Below are 14855 nucleotides of genomic sequence, written 5' to 3' on the forward strand. Positions count from 1 at the left end.
GTGAAGTTTGAGTCCAAAGTACACTACAGACTATATCCTAATTTATTTTGACAATATTTTCCATAGGTGCACACCCAATCCACTTACGTGGAGTGAATGTCATTCCGTGATGTAAAACTGGACGTAGCAGATAACACAACAGCTCTGGTCACCCTTACAACACTTTGTCTCAAGTGGTGCGAACCAGCTTGTTTCAGACCTTACACATATATTTCGAGGGGGAGACGGGCAGTACGTAAGTGTATCGATACCGGTGATAATCGCAGATGACTGAAGCAGGACAGCTGCTGAGGGAGTTAACGAAAAGCGCAGGTCCTGCTAGCCAATCTTTGTGGATACTATGAACTAGAAAGGTAATAAGACTGTACCGACAGCCGTTACTTTTGTTACGCAACTATTTTTGACGTTGCAGTCACGTCATTTTCAGACCTTTGGCATGAATGACACCAAGTACCACTCGTGTATGTAGAACAAGGCGCCATTATTTGTACCTGGTTCCGTAGATGTCCGAACTTCATGAGAATGTGTGGTACAAGAAACACGAATGCACTGCAAATCATTGACGCAGCTACCGCCTACAACTGCTTATGAAGGTCGGACATTGATGAACCAGATACGAGTATTGCTGCCTTGTCCTATACGTGCACGAGTGGTAATTGATGTCATTAATGCCACAGATCTGAAATGACGTGATTGGAACGTGTAACTGGTTGAGTAGTAAAACAATGTCAAAATAATAACTGTTGGTATAGTAATATTACATTCATCGACAAGCCGCGTTGCCACACTCCTCAGCTCAAGATGGAGTTGAATTTACTATGAACTTCGTACACGTCCTTGTTCGCATCACGGCACTTGTATGCCACACCCTACCATACATTTGCCTTGCTGAATTTTGAAATCTTCCCACATCTTGAAAAATATTAGTGCAAGTTCAGATAAATTTTGCACAGTTTCACCCTGAATTTTATATGAGTTTTCAAACGTGTAACGCTCGTTAACGAAGTCTGACTTAGGTAATGACGCGGCAGAAACATCGCAAGTGCATTTAGAACTAGTTTGAATATTACACAAACCCGCAGCACGGACACAAAACGTGTAGTGAATCCTTATGTTATAGTTTCGATATGTGTGGTGCTAACGAGCTTGCATCTGTTGTAAATACCACATCATAATTATTAAACAGTGACCTGCGGTGGACCTGAAAATAATCAAACTGCTATTCCGTGCTAATTCTCAGGATGTGCGTCACGGTATCTTTACCCCGTTGCTAGAAAATCTTCTAGAAGATAACAGTTGCGTGGATTGCAAAGTTAACAGAGTTAGCTGCTTCAAAGCGAATCTTGATAGGGCAACTGGGTCACGTACCGTGAGGCCATGTCATGCCAGTGCGAGTGACTGCATTGCGCCATAAACGAAAATTCTCTGCTTCAATACTCATGCCAACGATAATCTCAGAAAATTAATACAGCCCTGTAATGTCTGAACATAAATCGTATAGAAATACTAGTTCCAGTTGTCAATATAGATCACTAATGCAACCGATGCATAAGTTCACAAACAACTTTAATCACCGGAGAGTACCCATACCGGTAATGAAAGCTACAAAGTAGATACCTTTTATGATAGAGGTATAGTAAGCCACTTCTGCCCACCGGTGGAAAAGTTAGGTAGATGTGGATTCAAAATTGTTGAGGCTTTCGTGGCCACTTGTTGACAAACTGCCTATTGGCTTCTGTATCGGGTTCTTGCCACGCGAACAGTTTCAACAAGAAAGAGGAAAGCCTTAAGGTAAACAGATCCTGGCTTCCCGTACTGCACCGAACGACTGTCGCAGGTAGCAAGAGGAGAACCGCACCGGAGAAGCCCTCGGGCGTCAGCGCGAGCTCGGCTCCAGTTCACCACCGGCAATGAAGGCTGAAGTTTTAATAATGCCAGCCACTCGTTCTGGCGAAATGTCAGTAAAATCGTTAGATGAACGTCGGCCGAAGAACCCGATACAGAAGCCAATACGCAGTTTGCCTACATGTGGATTCTAAATGATCGCAAAGAAGTAATGAAGTCCCATAGCAAATTGTGAAAGACACTATTCAAGAAATAACTTTGAATGAACACTATTCGATACACGCTGATCAGACAGAGCGTTATGACCACCGACCTGCCATCGATCTAAACCCGTCCAGGCGCTAGCAGCGCCACCTGGCGAGAAATGACTGCTTGTCAGACACACGCACGGTGCATGCAGTGTCAGTAGGTGTGATGTCCGTGTCTGGAATGGGGAAGACGAGCGATCGCTCTGAATTTGACCGAAGGCAGATTGTGATGGCGGGGAATGCTGTGGTGAGTGTTATCTACACACGACGAAACCATGGTGGAACCGGCGGCGACCCCCTATTACGAACGACGGACGTCGTAGGTTGCGCAGACTGGTAAAAGAACAGGGACCGAACTGTGGCAGATATCACACTTTAGTGCTGGACGGAGTACAAGTGTGTCTGAACACACAGTGCACCAAACACTCCTAAACATGGGCCTCCGCAGCCGATGCTCTGCATGTGCCAGTGTTACGACCACGACATCGGCAACTACGACTGCAATGGGGACGTGACCATCGGCACCGGATGTTGGTGAAGTGGCAGTGCGTTGTACGGTCTGATGAATCCCGACATCCTCTTCAGGCTGCGAATCCAGAGAAACACCTCTTTGACACTTGTACTGCGGGACGGAGACAAGCTGGCACCGGCTCCATTGTGCTCTGGGGAACATACGTCATACCATCCACGCTTTCACTGAAGTTCGTGCAAGACACCATGACAGCCAAGGAGCATCGTACACTGGTTTCAGAACGCATGCACTTCTTCATGACCATCATGTTCTCCGACGTCAGTGGGATTTTTCAACAAGATAATGCCCCATGTCACAAGGCCAGGAGAGAAATGGAGTGGTTCTTGGAACACAGTGGCGAGTTACAGTTGACGTGCTGGTTCCACAACTCTCATGATCTGAAGCCTATCGAGCTCATCTGGCAAGTGCTTGAACGTGACGTCAGAGGGCATCGCCCCCCTCTCCTAAATTCTCGGAAATTAGGAGACTTGGGTGTGCAGAAGTGATCCCAACTCCACGCAGCCGTGTACCAAGGCGTCATAGGTTCCATGCCACGACACGTCGCCGCTGATATCCGTGCAGAAGGTGGACAACCAGCTACTGGGTAGGTGACGTAATGTTCTGGCTGATCAGTGTGTATGTTTTAAATACAAGAACCGCGAAAGCGCTGCACATGAACGGCGCGGCTGGCACCCATCACAAGCAACAGAGTTATCCAGCTGTATTTATTCATTTATTTACACGTCAAGTTCCATAGGACCAAATTGAGGAGCAAATCTCTAAGGCATGGAACGTATCAGTACATGAAATTACAATATAAAAGTAATAACAGATAAAAATGAAATGTTTATGAACCCCAAAACAGTCAAGCCATAAGTTTAACTAAACGGAATCAACAATACATTAAGAATCAGCTTAATTTTTCAGGAAACTCCTCGACAGAATAGAAGGAGTGGCCCATGAGGAAACTCTTCAGTTTCGATTTGAAAGTCCGTAGACTACTGCTAAGATTTTTGAATTCTAGTGGTAGCTTATTGAAAATGGATGCAGTAGTATACTGCACACCTTTCTGAACAAGTCCGATCCATATTCAGGTTTGATTTCTACCGAGTATTAACTGAGTGAAAGCTGCTTATTCTTGGGGACAAGCTAATATTGTTAACAAGAAATGACAGTAAGGAATATATATTTTGAGATTCGTGAACATGGGTCGACAGGAGGTTCGTGAACTTACACCATTTATTGACCGAACCGCCAGTTTCTGAGCCAAAAATATCCTTTTATAATGGGAAGAGTTACCCCAAAATATAATACCATACGACATAAAGGAATGAAAGTAAGCATGGTAGACTAATTTTAGTGTCGAACGATCACTCACTTCAGATACCATTCGAATAGTAAAAATGGCAGCAATTAAGTACTTGAACATGATCCTGAACGTGGACTTTCCACGACAGCTTACTGTCTATCTGAACACCTAGAAATTTGAACTGTTCAGTTTCGCTAATTATATGCCGATTCTGTGGAATTATAACGTCAAGTTTTGTTGAATTGTGTGTTAGAAACTGTAAAAACTGAGTCTTACTGTGACTTAGCGTTAGTTTATTTTCTACAAGCCATGAACTTACGTCATGAACTGCACCATCTGAAACCGAGCCAATGTTGCACACAACATCCTTTGCTACCAGACTAGTGTCATCAGCAAACAGAAATATTTTACAGTTACCCGTGATACTAGTGGGCATGTAATTTATATAAATAATTTATATAATTTTATATTTATATATATTATCTATATTTATATAAATGAATAAATAATTATATAAATAAACAGGATCCCTGGAGCACTTCCCCCCCCCCCCCTCCCCCCCACTTGACCGTACCCCTGTCAGGCTCCACATCACAGCCATTCTGAACACTGTGAATAATGACCATTTGCTGTCTGTTGCTAAAGTAAGAGGTCAACCAGCTGTAAACTACTCCACATATTCGGTAATGGTCCAACTTCTGGAGCAATATTTTGTGATCAACATAGTCAAACGCCTTAGTTAAATGAAAAAAAACTATGCCTAGCCTTCGAAACCTTTTGTTTAACCCTCTATCAGAAAAGAGAATATATCATTTTCAGTTGTTAAACGACTTCTAAAGCCGAACTGTACATTTGATAGCAAGTCGTGTGATATAAAATGATCAATTATGCTTACATACACGGCAAACAAACATGGCAAAGAAATATGTCTAAAACTGTCCACGTTATCACTTTCTCCCTTTTTATAAAGCGGCTTTACTATTGAGTTCTTTAATCGTTCAGGAAACTGACCATTCCTAAAGGAAAAATTATAAATATTGCTAAATGCAGGGCTAACATGTGCAGCACAGTACTTTAATATACATGAGAGTCCTTATTATTCAGTGATTTCATTATTGACTCAGTCCCCTTGTCTGTATCACAGAGGAGTATTTCAGGCATCAATCTCGGAAAGGCATTTTCCAGGAGAGTTATATTATCCTCTGTAGAAGCTAATTTTTTTTTTAATTTACTAGCAACGCTCAGAAAATGATTGTTAAATACTATACATGTATGTGATTTATCGTTACAGAAATATTTTTACTACGAACTGACTTTATATCGTCGACCTTGTGCTGCTGGCCACACACTTCCCTCACAACTGACCATATGGTTTTAATTTTATCCTGTACTCTTTGCCTTCCTAATAACATTTTAATCATCTTACAGTACTGTTTGTATTGGATTACTGTAGTTTGATTGTGACTACTTCTAACGTTTTGATATAATTCCCACTTTGTTCTACAAGATATCCTTATCCCACTAGTCAGCCATCCGGTCTGCCCATTACTGCCAGAACCCCGTTTAGAACGTTCTAATGGCACGCAACTCTCAAAGAGCATGAGAAATGTGTTAAGGAAAGCATTATATTTGTCATCTATGTTATCGGTACTATAAACATCGTGCACTCTTGTTCCTTGAAGAGGTTTCAAAAATTCTCTATTGCTGTTCTATTAACTTTCCTACATAGTTTGTAATTATATGTGACATTTGTTTGAGTACAAAATCCTTTTAATGTTAAAATTTGTGCATCATAGTCTAAAAGGCCATTCATCCTTTTAGTGACACAATGCCCATCTAGTAATGAAGAAAGAATTAAAAGTATTGTCCATATCTTCCTATAAAGTGAATCAAGAACTCTCTCTAGCTTGAGCAGAAACAGATTCCCTGAAACACCGAAACCACTTTCCTCCAAAACGTCTGCTCTGCACGAAAGCAGGCCCAACTAGGAGATGAACTGTGTAACTTACTCCCTTCGGACCACGTCAGTACGGCTGGATGTGGCGGTCTGCCTCACTGACTCATGTGGATTAAAGACCTTCGACTGACTGACAAGGGAATCGGCGGGCCTGGCATGTTGTAACCTACCCTGAAAATGTTCACAGAAGCTGAATACACCGATAGAAAGGCACTGTCAAAATTTAAGCTGTTAAGGGTCACTGTAAGCATCTTTTTAAAAAGTTAATGTAGGACAGCTTTGCCGCACAGAGGACCGCTTATAACAGCGGCTTCTAGAGCCCTTTCTGCCCAGCAAGATACGGCAACTAAGTAGACGCAGCCGTAACAAGACAACGCAGCGCCAAGGCCAAGGTGCACACACGTGAATTTTAAGCAATTAAATCATACCAAAAGTGTCGCAAATCATTAATTTTTTGATTAACTTGCAGTTCATATCGACATATAAACTGTTGCAGACGTAATTGTTACACAAGTAACTGGCAGACGTAATATGAGGGCATTGTATGTCGGAACATTGCAGGCGACTTGCATCATCAGGACTTTTTATACTGGAACCAAATATCATACAACAATTCCTTGTGATAATATTTCAATAATGTATATTTTACTAACAATGAAACAGTTCCTTGTGTATCCAACAAATTCGTGACAAAAATGCGAGGTATGTATTGGATGATGAAAACAAACATTTTTCTAGCACAAGGCACACCTGATAAAAGAAAGATTAATGAATTCAGGCACTTCATATTAACTACTAGCTTTGTTTAGATAATTTGGATGGAGTAAGAAACTGTCGTGACTGTTTTTTTTTTTTTTTTTTTTTTTTTTTTTTTTTTTTTTTTTTTTTTTTGCATATTGCGCTGCTTACCAGATCTCCTTGATTAAATTCATAATACGTGACGATTCATACTGACAATGGGCAGATCACTGAAATATAACAACACTGTTACGATGATAAAGCAGACATGACAAAGAGCCACTTTCTGAAAAATGTTTTACACTATCGCACAATTCCTCTATTGAGGGCTTGAATCACACTATTAGTTCCAGGTGGAATTCGAATTATATTAATAGTCTTTTCGTCCTCATTCTAAAGACATAGATGTCGTTATGGTGAAACCAAGAGTCCAGCAGAAGCAAGTAATTATTTCCTGCAACTGGTAAGAAGGCATTTTGGATATAGTATTTCATATAATTCTCTCCAGTTTTTCCAGATTTTGATAAATCGATTGCAAGAGTTTTACAACTAAACTGTACTTTTTTTAATATTTGGTCTTAATTTGCCTTGAGGCTCTGAAGACATGTAAATCTGCAGAAACTGTAATCGATTGACACTTGTCTATGGCACTGTTGTATATGAATGTGTCACAGCAGTCATCAACTGTCTTTTTTTCGCTCGAAATGATAAAGTGCAGTTTGCATGTAGTTCTTACAGGAAACCTGAATGATTGGCTTCATACGCAACATTTTAAGGGATAATAAGAAAGTAATATATCCTCCATCATACGTCCTACTAATGAAAGCTCCTCTACGCATTTACTTGAAGTAAACTTAGGAATTTTGTGACTTCGTTTTCCGTATAACGTTATGAATCTGTTTAGTCCACTCGAAGGAGCCTGAAATCAACAATTTTCATTTCACTTTGAATTCACAGGACCTAGTTTCGTAGGTCTCCTGATAACAGTGCATTGACTCTTATAAGCAGCTCTAAATTTTTCGAATAGTTTTTCTTTTACTCTTTTATGAGATTCAGTTTGTCACGTGTTTCGTATTGCGTGTAGATCTTTCTTCCATGTATACAATTCACGTTCATGTTTCACGAAGCGAAACTAGGTTTGCAGACATCTTAACTTTAAAGTATTTTCTCCCTCCTTTGTTTAACCAAAATGCCGTTGATCTCCATGTTTTCTTCGGGCTAGCAAGGTACTGTGTTTATGCTGAGACTTAAATTAGCATAACCATCATTGCTCGAACCAAAATCCACAGAATCGTCACAATTAATTCCCCTTTCTTCTAATGCTTCCGCAATTTCTAACTAAATGTCGACGTCATTCCAACTAATGTCTAATAAATTAATTAATAAATAGCGCACATGTATGTCTCCAAGGGAAGTAGGTCATTTCGATTGCATATCACGTTCATCTTATTTTATCTTTGCGATGTTGAAACCATTAACCAGATACCACATTTCTGTGACAATCTGGAACCTGCACAAAGAGGCTGTTAGCAAGCATATACGAAGAAAATAAAAAAAAAACTAATTCGGTTTTACCTCCATTGTTAGCACTTTACAAATTATGATCTCGTTGTGCTCTGTTATCTTTTTGCCAATGTTAAGTGAATCAAAAATATGTGCCTGCCGTGTTGTAGATGTGATGTCTGCTGCAGCTACAGTGCTGCCTAGCAAGGTATAGATTTGGCAATTTTCAACATTTTTTGAAAATATTTGCGATTTGTGTTAGCAACTAAAATTTTGAGTTTGTGTTTTTTGCGTGTGTTCCTTCTGTATAATAAACTTCACGTCGGGTTTCGAAATGTCGTATTGGACATTCTCTTTTGAGACATAACACAACATGTGGCACAGACATCTTAGCAGCTCACCTATCGACTGGTATTGTCGTTGCGGTCTTCTGTTTGAAGACCGATTGGCTTCAGCTCTCCGTACTAATTTGTTCTTTGAAGGCCTTTTTGTCTCTGTTTAGCTACTGTAACCTACAAACGTGTGAACCTCCTTATTGTGTTCAAGCTTTGGCCTCCCTCTCCAATTTCTACTCCCCACACCTCCCTCCATTACCAAACTGACAATACTCTTGTGCCTCAGAATGTGTCCTGTCAATCGATCGCTTGATGTAGTCAAGTTATGCCATTTATTTTTTCCGTATTTCTGTTCTGTACCCCTTCATTCGTTAATCGATCTAACCATCTAGTTTTCAGCATTTCAATACAGCACGACATGTCAAAAGCTTATATTCTCTTCTAGCCTGTGTTAATTATCATCCACATTTCTCTTTTGTATATGGCAACACTCCTAGCTCTCAAATTAAATTTAAAAATTCCATTTTTTGAGAAATATCTTTTGTGCTACTGCCAATCTGCTTTTTAAATCGCCTACACTTCGTTTATAATCTGTTATTTCGTTGCTTAAAAATAAATAAAACTCATCTATCTCTTTTATTACCTCATTTAAAAATGTAATACCCTCAGCACCACCAATTCGACTACTTTCCATTACCCTTGCTTCACCTTTGCTGTTCTTCATCTTAAATCTCATCTCAAGATATATTCCACTCTTTTGAGCTGTTATTTTAAGTTTTGTACTGCCTGTGATGAAGTTACAATATCATCGACAAACCTCAAAGTTCTTATTTCTTATTCCTGAACTTTAGTTCAGTTTCCGTATTTCTCCTTGCTTTCCCTCATATACTGCTGAATATACAGATTTAATAACATGGGAGAGAGACTACAACCCTGTCTCATTACCTTTGCTACTATTGCTTCCCTTTAATTTTCCTCGACTGTTACAACTGCAGTGTGGTTTCCTTCCGAGTTGTAAATAATCTTCTGGTCCCAGTGTTTTATCCCTGATACGTTCAAAATTTCGAGGAGTGTAGGACAATTATCAGTGTAAAAAACTTTCTCTAAATCTACAAATCATACAAATGCAATTTTCCTTTCTTATTCTAGGACAAGTCGTAAGATCAGTATTACGTCCCATGTTCGTACATTTCTCCAGAACCCTAACTGATCTTCCCTGAGGTTGCTTTCTACTCAATTCTGCAATCTTCTGTAAATAATTTCTGTCAATATTTTGGAGCCATGACTTTTTAAACTGATAGTTCGGTGGTATTCACACCTGTCAGTACCTTTCTTCTTTGGAGTTGGAAATATTATATTCGTGGCGAAATGTGAGGGTGTTCCGTCCGTCTCGTCCATCCTCGACAACTAGTGAAATAATTTTGCTACTACATCTGGTTCTCATAAAGGCAAAGAACAGATCTGGATAACTAATGGAATCAGAAAATCATTTAGGAGAAAACTGGAGCTGTGTTATAATATAAAGGACAGTCAAAAGCCTGCAACAAAATTTTGTCTACCGTCAATAATATTGAAAATTGCTGATGAGTGAAATCAGATAGCCCAAAACAATGTTTCTGTCGTATATCAAGAGACCAGATACATCTCAGAACGAAATCAAAATTACCTGACAATTATGAATGAGGCGTCAGGGCAGAATGTGGGTGCTAAATATATCACACATGTATTGCTGGAGACGCAAACTGTAAGTCATCCACCTGATGACTTACAGCTTCACTGTCCCACAATAACTCGCCGGAAATTTTTGATAATCGCTTCTTGTCAACAGTCAGCAAGTTAAATCAAAATCTTAATGGTACAGGTCGAAACGTCCAACTCTTGAAAATTGCTGTTCTCAGAGAACTGCATCACATGAAGCTAGAGGAAACAAAGAAAGATGAAACTGAATCAATTATTAAATGATCAAAGAGTAAAGACTTGCGTGGGTATGATATAATTTCAAGTTGGATTATGAAGAGCAGTCCGCTATACTTCTCTTCTTAGTCGCCTATGCAGTGAATCTTTAGACGTGGTCAATTTGCAGACATATTGAAATATTCGTTTGTGAAACCACTTTGTAGAAGGGTTGAAAGAGATAAAGGTAACAGTTACTGGCTACAGGGGCTGTGCTAGGACGGTAACTTTCCTTAATTCAAAACAAAGGTCTGCTGCTAAACGTGACAGATGACACATATATTGTTCTCTATGCAGGTGACACAAGTGTTATTATGAAAGATGATGTACTACAAATGATGTAGTTAATATGGTAGTGAGTAAAATCAGAAAGCTGTTTTCACAGAACAAATTAATACTTAATTATAACAAAAGGCAACTTAGAAGTCCTTTATTGGCCGAAGGTGGTCAGTCATTTATGTCGACCATTTTATATTCTTAGGAGTGAGTATAGAGGGAAGTCTTTCTTGGAAGTATTCTGTTCAAGATCTAGTGCAGAAAATGAATAGTGCTATCTTTAATTTAAGACTGATTTGCACTGAAACGTGAGGCCTCATTTAGTTTTCTTGCTTTCACTCTGTTGTCTCGTGTGGCGTTACATTCCCTGATAACATTCATCAAGAACATTCTTACACAGGAACAGGCAGTCGGACTGATCTGTAGTGTCAGTTCAGAAAACTCGCGTAGACCGTTGGTTACCCTGATCCTGCCGTCCCTGTACACAGACTCCATCATGAGACTTGTTGCTGACAATATTGACTTATTCAGAAGAAATCGCAACATTCATCCAGTGAGTAGAAGACGGAAAAACGATATACATTTCCATAACACTCCTTAATCGCTGTGATGTGCACAATACAGCACGTTTCATTTCCTATAGGCTCCCAGCAGAAAAGAAAAAAATTGATAAACGCAATCGAATATGAAATGTTCCCTTGTGGCACACTACTTCTGTTCTGTACACGAGTTCCTGGCAGTAATTGAGAACTTCGTGTTTAATTAATTAAGTATTTGTTTATAAATTCTGCAAGCAGCGTATTCTTAAAAAATAAATAAAAACATGAAAACATTTCAGCGAGATCAATATATTGTTGAATTTACAGTTCTTGCATTCAGTAAACCTCATCCGAATCCTCACAAATTGACATAATCTGTAACGTACGTGGTTAGCAAAGCACGGTTTAGTAAATGTTGCAACTTACTGCTGTGTACATACAGAATGCCTTACGAATCGTATGAAAATATCAGTCTTGTACTAAAAATGAAAGTATCGCCCTAAGATTACCTTTAGTTTCGTTATACATATCTTGCGCCACATGTCCGTAGCTCTTCTGACCAAGGACGGCCTGGGCAAAGTTGCCGAAGGGGAAGGTCGGCTGGAGGTAGCGGACGCCCTTCCTTCTCCAGTGGCGGTAGCCCCTCTGGAACCACACGTAGACCGCCAGCGTCGCCGCCGACAGCGCCACCACCAGCTCCGCCAGCCACCACGACAGCACGAGCGCCATGCTGGGTCTGCGGGGCGGAGAGCATACGGTGCAGGGGGCGGCGGGCTTTTCAAACAGGTGGGAGGGGCGGGGGGGATGCAGTGCGTTCAGATTTCGAGGTCCTGGCTTCAGAACTGGGTGACGTCGCAGTCAAAGATTAAGGTGGCGGTAAATTTAAAAATTCATGATGGTGTTGCTAAGAAATTTGAGATGGAACAAGGCATAAAAAAAGAAAGCAAGTTGTCATTGTTATGAAATTGTTGTTGTTGTAGTTGTTGTTGTGGTCTTCAGCCCTGAGACTGGTTTGATGCAGCTCTCCATGCTACTCTATCCTGTGCAAGCTTCTTCATCTCCCAGTACCTACTGCAGCCTACATCCTTCTGAATCTGCTTAGTGTATTCATCTCTTGGTCTCCCTCTACGATTTTTACCCTCCACGCTGTCCTCCAATACTAAATTGGTGGTCACTCCATGTCTCAGAACATGTCCTACCAACCGATACCATCGTCTAGTCAAGTTGTGCAACAAGCTCCTCTTCTCCCCAATTCTGTTCAGTACCTCCTCATTAGTCATGTGATCTACCCATCTAATCTTCAGCATTCTTCTGTAGCACTACATTTCGAAACCTTCTATTCTCTTCTCGTCTAAACTATTTATCGCCCTCGTTTCACTTCCATACATGGCTACACTCCATACAAATACTTTGAGAAACAACTTCCTGACATTTCAATCTATACTCGATAATAACAAATTTTTCTTCTTCAGAAATGCTTTCCTTGCCATTGCCAGTCTCCATTTTATATCCTCTCTACTTCGACCATCATCAGTTATTTTGCTCCCCAAATAGCAAAACGTATTTACTACATTAAGTGTCTCATTTCTTAATCTAATACCCTCAACATCACCCGACTTAATTAGACTACATTCCATTATCCTCGTTTTGCTTTTGTTGATGTTCATCTTATACCTTCCTTTCAAGACACTGTCCATTCCTTTCAACTGCTCTTCCAAGTCCTTTTCTGTCTCTGACAGAATTACAATGTCATCGGTGAACCTCAAAGTTTTTATTTCTTTTCCATGGATTTTAATATCTACTCCGAACTTTTCTTTTGTTTCCTTTATTGTTTGCTCAATATACAGATTGAATAACATCAGGGAGAGGCTACATCCCTGTCTCACTCCCTTCCCAACCACTGTTCCCTTTCATAACCCTCGACTCTTATAACTGCCATCTGGTTTCTGTACAAATTATAAATAGCCTTTCGCTCTCTGTATTTTACCCCTGCCACCTTCAGAATTTGAAAGAGAGTATTCCAGTCAACATGGTCAAAAGCTTTCTCTAGGTCTACGAATGCTAGAAACGTAGGTTTGCCTTTCCTTAATCTAGCTTCTAAGATAAGTCGTAGAGTCAGTATTGCCTCACGTGTTCCAACATTTCTTTATGAAGCTATGAAACAATTTTTTTTTTTTAGCATGCATTAACATGAAATGGTAAATCACAGCACAATACTTTACAGAGCCGATCAAAACGAAGCAGCCAACCAAAATTTTGCCCATCATGTTAAGCAGTATCTATTTATTTATCAAAAATTCTCATGAAAAACAAGGAAAAAATAATTATGTAGCTTCATCTGAATTGCATAAATTGGCGCCATGTTCAAAAGTGAGGAGAAAGGGTCTAAATTTTGTTTTTAAAAATTAAGTAAGCATCTGCATGGACACACACACACACACATACAAGGGAATCATGGATTCGGGAGTAACCAAGTATCACATCAAAGAATACTTTTGCAGTCAGTCAAACGTCAGTCTATTGTCATACCTCCATTAATGATTAAGTAATACGCTATATTTCATCCTTTCATTTGTGCCCCTCTTAATAATTTTACCTATAATTTCATCAAACTTCCAACAATTACAACTGTTTACTTTATCTCTTTTCTTCTTTCTGTTATACATTTCATACATCCTTATAAGCGCACATTATTTAGTTCCATATACCTACCCAACCATATATTATCTTTGTCCTACCTAATCACATTTCATCCGATATTTATCCTACCTGACAAACCTGATTATTTCATCACAAATTCTTCTTCGTCACCATTTCTTTGCTGATGTTTATGTTGAACGATTCCTCTCTTACCTTTTTCTCTTTGTTTCCTCCTTAACGTCGTTCATGAATTCTTACACATCGTTCACGTCTTATGAGCGCTCACTACAGTACTACACTCAACATAACTGTTGTACTAATGGCGCCACATCCTATGGTAACAATTTATACAGAGAGTATACATTATAAAGAAATTCAACAAATACATAAGTCTAAGAGGCAAATTCAACCTGAAAATTCCTTAAGTTAAAGCAATACATATGGTTATGTGAGATGATATGTAAATACAAGAAGACATAGAGTATGAAATGTCAAACATGTTAGTAGAAAAATACATAAAAAGAATATTATCTTATGCCATGGCAAAAAAAATAAAGCTCAGATGTCTCCCACATCCTTCCTGCACCTCACTTTTCTTATTGCTTTTTTTTCCTCTTTCTAAATAGACTGTCATCCATGTCATAGCTCGCGAGTCATGAATTACATCTTCACTTCCAAAAATTCCCAAACACGTAGTCTGATGGACAATATAGTTATGCTGTCGTTTCATATATACGTAAAGTTTATGTTAAGACAATAAAAAGGAAAATTAGTTCTACAGAATTAAGTAGAAATTTAATTTTGCGTTCATATAGCTATATACAAATCAGAAAAATAGCTAAATACACTTTAAGAGAAAAAAAAAGCCGACGCACCACGGTGGAATTGTCCGAATGGGACGGAAATCTGTAGATGTGATGCATATGTACAAACAGATAAATGATGAAAATTTCAGAAAAATTGGACGATTTATACAAGAGAAACAGCCGCTCGAATGGAGA

General features: G+C 39.4%; 1 protein-coding gene across 1 annotated transcript in view; it reads right to left on the reverse strand.

The window, feature by feature from the left end:
• The window catches only part of LOC126273151 (cytochrome P450 6k1-like), a 159497-nt gene that overhangs the window by 95627 nt on the left and 49015 nt on the right, over window positions 1-14855 (reverse strand). Inside the window, exon 2 of the mRNA XM_049976604.1 lies at window positions 11724-11950. Coding sequence (XP_049832561.1) covers window positions 11724-11943 — 220 coding nt within the window. The 5' untranslated portion in view covers window positions 11944-11950. The remainder of the gene's footprint in view (window positions 1-11723; window positions 11951-14855) is intronic.

Source organism: Schistocerca gregaria, chromosome 5 (assembly GCF_023897955.1).
Source record: "Schistocerca gregaria isolate iqSchGreg1 chromosome 5, iqSchGreg1.2, whole genome shotgun sequence".
In the NCBI taxonomy this organism is placed as follows: domain Eukaryota; kingdom Metazoa; phylum Arthropoda; class Insecta; order Orthoptera; family Acrididae; genus Schistocerca; species Schistocerca gregaria.